The sequence below is a fragment of the Neopelma chrysocephalum genome, unplaced genomic scaffold (genome assembly GCF_003984885.1).
Source record: "Neopelma chrysocephalum unplaced genomic scaffold, ASM398488v2 Primary Assembly neopelma1_77, whole genome shotgun sequence".
NCBI lineage: Eukaryota > Metazoa > Chordata > Aves > Passeriformes > Pipridae > Neopelma > Neopelma chrysocephalum.
The window spans coordinates 8120387-8125955 of record NW_020897738.1 but is presented as its reverse complement, the minus strand read 5'-3'; the positions used below and the strand labels follow the sequence as shown (position 1 = coordinate 8125955).

At 40.1% G+C, this 5569-nt stretch overlaps 1 protein-coding gene across 1 annotated transcript in view; it reads left to right on the top strand.

Annotated features, from left to right (window-relative positions):
• DGCR8 (DGCR8, microprocessor complex subunit) overlaps window positions 1-5010 on the top strand; it is a 24834-nt gene extending 19824 nt beyond the window's left edge. The window contains exons 12-15 of the mRNA XM_027689299.1: window positions 112-239; window positions 628-741; window positions 1075-2622; window positions 2678-5010. Coding sequence (XP_027545100.1) covers window positions 112-239; window positions 628-741; window positions 1075-1158 — 326 coding nt within the window. The 3' untranslated portion in view covers window positions 1159-2622; window positions 2678-5010. The remainder of the gene's footprint in view (window positions 1-111; window positions 240-627; window positions 742-1074; window positions 2623-2677) is intronic.
• Window positions 5011-5569: the final 559 nt, after the last annotated feature.

The following is a 5569-nucleotide window of genomic DNA, read 5'->3' as shown; positions in this document are numbered from 1 at the left end:
GACTGTCCCTCTGCTCTGCTGTCCCAGTTCTGACTGACACAAGGGAACGTTTGTGTTCATCTCACTGCACGATGGTCCAGGACTGACACAGTGCCATGACTGTTTTTACAGGCAAAAATAAGAGAGTGGGGAAGCAATTGGCTTCCCAGAAAATCCTGCAGCTCCTGCACCCCCACGTGAAGAACTGGGGCTCTCTCTTGCGGATGTACGGGAGGGAGAACAGCAAGCTGGTTAAACAGGTGACTGTGCTCTTGTGTTGGTCATAACCTACCCTGGGGCTGGAGTTTTGCCTTTGGATCTTTCTGGGGGTTTAAATTTAGCCCCAGCAAAGCTTTAGGGTGTCTGTTTTGGTGTGCTGGTCCCTGCTGGTGAAGGCAGTGCCCCTTTGGGGAGCAGTTCTCAGTTCAGAAGGGATCCTGTACCTTGCTATTGCCAGAATAATGAGAGGAGTGATTGCACTGACAGTAATCACTGTTAATCTGGCATCTTCCAGATCAAAAGTATATAACCTGTTAAATATTTAACATTGACCTGACTTGTGGAAATAGATTTTATTACTTGAGGAAGTACAACTATTGCTTCATGTACATTATTTTGATCAGTTGTTGCTTGTGCTTCTGTGAATAGGAAACCTCTGATAGAAGTGTGATAGAGCTTCAGCAGTATGCCAAAAAGAACAAGCCAAATCTGCACATCCTGAACAAGTTACAGGAAGAAATGAAAAAACTGGCACAGGAAAGAGTGAGTAAATGTTCTTGTGGATTTACAAACAGCACAATGTTCACCTGTACCAATGGTCAGATGGTTTTGCTTGTTTTACCTGGTATCTCAGGTGAAGAGAGCTCTTCAAAACTTCACTGGGGGGCTACTTCTAGAGAGATTTTCATCCTCTCTTTTAAACTGTCCTATAACTTAAATAAATTTACTGAAGAAGTTACAATTTCAACATCAGCCCAAGTTAGCCTTTCACAGCGACTGACAGAAGTTTGGCTAAAATGGTACAAAATTGGAATGGTGTGTTGTGATTCCCTTCTCTTTCTGACTGTGTGGTGGGGGGGTTTCATGTTTTTGTAGGAGGAAACACGAAAGAAACCCAAGATGACAATAGTGGAGTCAGCTCAGCCCGGGAGTGAACCTCTCTGCACTGTTGATGTGTGAGGAGAAAATGCAAGTGGGGAGCAATAACACAAATGGAGGAACTAGATTTTCAACAATTATTTAAAAATTGTTTGCTGCAGAATGCAAGATAACTTTTAAAATCCAAGCTGCTTCAGTTATGCATTGTTCTTTTTTGCATCATCAGGGCAATATTACTTTTTCCTAGTTTCTTTTTCTTTGGTTAGGTATTTTTCCTTTTTTAATACCTCTGAGATATGTACGTTTAAAGGATCGATCATAAAGGTCTCTTACTTGGCAAATGCACAGAGCACAGGCATGTTCACACAGGATAAAATCAATCAAGCACTTTTTCCTGGAAAGCCATCCATGTTGTTTGAAATGGATGTATTTTAAGTATGAAATTCAGAATATCTATGTACAGGTTGAAGCCGATATTATATATATACACATTCATATATATGTATATATAAAAGAAATATATGTACATCTTCTTGTATGAACATGCCTAAAACTATTTTTGTGAAAAAGTTTTGTTGCATTTCAGCACATAATAATATGCACTGATAAGACACTTTGGTGACAAATACAGGAAAGTGATGAGCAATGTTCCTAATGCCATAGGATTAGGCCAGTAATGCTGTTTTTGTTTTGCTTTTTGTCTCCTGCCAGGCTTTATTTGAGAGCACAGGATACAGATTTTTTTTACTACTTGAAAAGAACAAGTACACCTGGTAGTGTTAAGATAAGGTTGGATGTCCAAAATTACTGGAGTTTATTTAAAATGAAAAGAGCCTGTGTTAGTTTACAGATCACTTGAACAGGGAAAACATGGCCCTAGTTATATGATTAAAATAAAAACTGTAGTTTGAAAGGCTGTTTTCAAAGCTTGGAGCCAAAACGCAGCTGATGATGGTTGATAGTCTAAATATACTTTGCCAATGATGTGTTTAAAGATTTTCCACTCCCTTCTCCCAGCAATAAAACAATTTCTTATTTGTTAGGTGTCAGATTACATCTGACTTGATCAATTAAGTCTTAATTAATTTGCACCATAAAAGCAAAGAATATAAAAGAATCAACACAACCCTAAAATCTGAAATAACTGCAGCAATTTAGTTGTTTTTTTTTTTTAAGAAGCCTTTGTTTTTACTTTTTTTAATGACATTTTTAGTTTTTAAAGACAATGTGTAACTTCTGCAAACTAGAATGTAGATTTGGGTTATGACATAGAGTAAATGAGTAGAATGAGACCATAACTGGCTATGCTCCTGACTAAGGAAGTCACAAATATGCAAGTGTTCTCAGCTGCAGTGCAGGCAGGACAGGCAGTGCAGGCAGCACAGGCAGGAGGTGTTGGCAGGCACAGCACAGGAGGAGCTGCTGCTGCAGGGAAGGCCCCACTTGTGGGGTTTGTTCTTCATTGGGTTCTCTGTGGCACTGCAGTGGTTCTGCTCTGGGAACCATCCCTGGGTTCCCAGTGGGGTTCTCTGTGGGACTGCAGTGGTTCTGCTCTGGAACCATCCCTGGGTTCTCTGGGGGGTTCTCTGTGACCCTGCAGTGGTCCCTGCTCTGGGAACTGCTCTGTGTTGGCTCTTTGAGGGGACGGTGAAAGCTGAGCTGGTGCTTCAGTGGCTCGTGGAGGAGCTGCCCTGCTCTGTCCCACCCTCCTCCTGCTCTGGGGAGTGACCCAGCTCACTCCTCTGCCCCTGCTGCAGCTCCTGCCCCTTACCTGGACAGGGACCTGGGGGCTCCAGGGGTTGTTTGCTTTGATTTTAATTTTGATTTTTGCTGGGGGGTTTTTGATTTCCCGTGTTACATGGAGAGCGCTGCAGTATATTGAATTTAGTGCCTACTGGATTTTAACAATGTTGGCATCAGTATTGTAAGACCTCCTTTTACATCATGCATTACTTTAGAAACACGTGGAGTTGAATTTATATTTCAAGCTGATGTTCTCTAACGTGTTGCATATGATGTTTGAGGTTAAACAGGAGGAGTCTTGGAGTCTCACCTGTTTCTGTGTTTGAGTGATACCCTCGGAGGTCTCTGCAAATACAAATCCACTCATTTTTTATTATTGTATTTAGCTTTTTAGTTCCATGAGTTGTAATCCTGGTACAACAGGATACGGGTAGTTGGAAGACTATACATAAACTTATTATTTAAAGAAGTGGCCTGTCTTAAAAAAAAAAAAAAAGAAACAAAAAACACTGCCTCTGCTTTTTTTTGTATAGCTTTAATAAATCTCCATCTTTTGAAGGGTATATAATATTGGTGCAGCAGTGACAAGCAGCGATTGCTGTTTGTCTCTTTTGTTTTTATTGGATTTTTTTTTTGTTTATTTTCCTAAAGACAGGGCTTATATCTTCTATGCCTAAATAGATAGGTTTTATTTCAGCTTCTCTGTTTTCAGCAGAAAAATCTGTACTTGGATGGCACTGTAAAAGACAAATCACCCTTGTAGATCTCTTTATTTTTCTGAAACCAGAATGTCAATGCATTTGCAGGTCACCTGCAGAATATCCATAGATGCCTCGCTTACCAATTTGTTTTCATTAATTTTAAGAGGATTGCTGTATTACCTCACTCTGCCACTATCAGATTCACAAGGTGACCATTGCCCTTAATAAACACCCAGAGATTTCATTGTGAACCAAAGCCTAGAACGTGTATTATGCATTCTAAACAAAAACCAACCACCACGATGGTATCAGACCTTGCTGCAGCCTTTAACTGGAGAGATGTCCAGGAACCCGCAATAACTGCTGGAACAAACAAGGAACTGCTGTTTATGTCATGTGGAGTATTCTTGTGTTTTAATGTTTACTATTGTTTGGAGTGTAACAGTCTTGCATTTGCACATAAGCACGAGCTGCTGTGATAGAGGATAGATCATTGCATTAACTTCAGCTTCTGCATGAACACTTACAGTGTGATTCAAGATGTATCCTAAACTTGTCTTGTAAACTTGTGTGTTTTCTAGGTAATCGGCTGTAAAGGTTTAGATCTGATTGTATGAATGCATAAAACAACTGCTGCTTTTGTCACTGATACTTGTTATTTATCCCTTCTATATCCAGAGGAAGATGGGTATTTTTCTAGGGATGGAGTGTATTTTTAAGAACTGTTCCATCCTTTGGGGATTAGACAGTTTTGCTTTGCATATTATGTGCTTCTTGACAAAAGTGTGGTTTATTGACTTTAAGGATTCAATTAGTGTGCATTCAAATCTTCATGGTACTGACAGAAAACTTACTGTGACTTGCAGTGACTAGTCAGATGCTACCTACTGAAACACCAGTCATCAGCTTTTTTACATATTTATTAGGCAGAACTGATGAATTAGTTGGGTACTCAGAAGTTTGGAAAGACTATTATGCATAAACTTAACTGTTGTATGTAAAGTTCCATTCTCCTGTGATGCTGTTAGGCTTTATATAAATATATTTGTAACATCCAAGTATTTAAAAGCATCATGATTATCTTATTAATTCTCTAAACTGTACTTTGGTCCTGGAGTGAAGTTCAGGAAGTGATATCCTCCTAACTTTCCGTGGGAAGGAATGTGAAGTGCAAGAAGCCATGCTGTTATTAACCAAATAAAATGATCAGTTACAGTATTCCAGTGTGGATCTGGAGGTGGGAAAACAAAACAAACCCGAGTCCATCCTTATTGCCCGAGCAGGTAACAATGGTTGCTCTTTGAGTTGTGGTGGGTGCAGTTGCTTGATGCCAGTGCTAAATTGGTACAACTATAAAGCCTCATTTTCACTGAGCCTCTGCTTGCTTTTTTTCTGCACAATCATGTAATCCTCTGTGTTTGGTCTTTGAGTACTACATGTGTATTTTTCAGACAATTAGTTTTGAGCAATAAAGTTTGATATTATAAAATGCACCAGTGTGATCAGTATTACCATGGCTTAAGCATATCTAGAAAAAGGAACTTTTTTTATACCTTGAGTTCCTGTAGGTGTTTTTAATAGAAATTAAATTAGTGCAGGCTCTAACTTCTTGGTTAGGGAAGTACTTGATCACCTTTTTGGTAAGGAATGGAATGTTTAAATGGTTAAACACTTAGAATTAAATTACAGTGTTTTCTTGCACTGGGATTTGTATTTTTACCTAAATGATGTCAAGGTTGGGAGTGTCTCAGCCCAAAGTGCTGCTGTCACTGGACAGGTGGGGTGTCAGCACAGCTGTTGTTGTTCAGGCCACATTAAATGTGTATCAGAATTATGTTTGGTAAGTTGAGATTTAAGATGGTTTTTCCTTCTCCCAGTCCCTGTTCTGTCTGCTCTGGATGTGGATCACAGTCTGTTCATGGCAGCTGCTGAGCGTGTGGGGAGAGTGACTCTGCCTGGAGAGCACCTCGTGCTGGGCTGGGGCTCTCAGCAGGTTTGTCTCCACACACGGGAGGTGCAGTTGCAGGTGCTCAGTGGGGTCCCTGTCC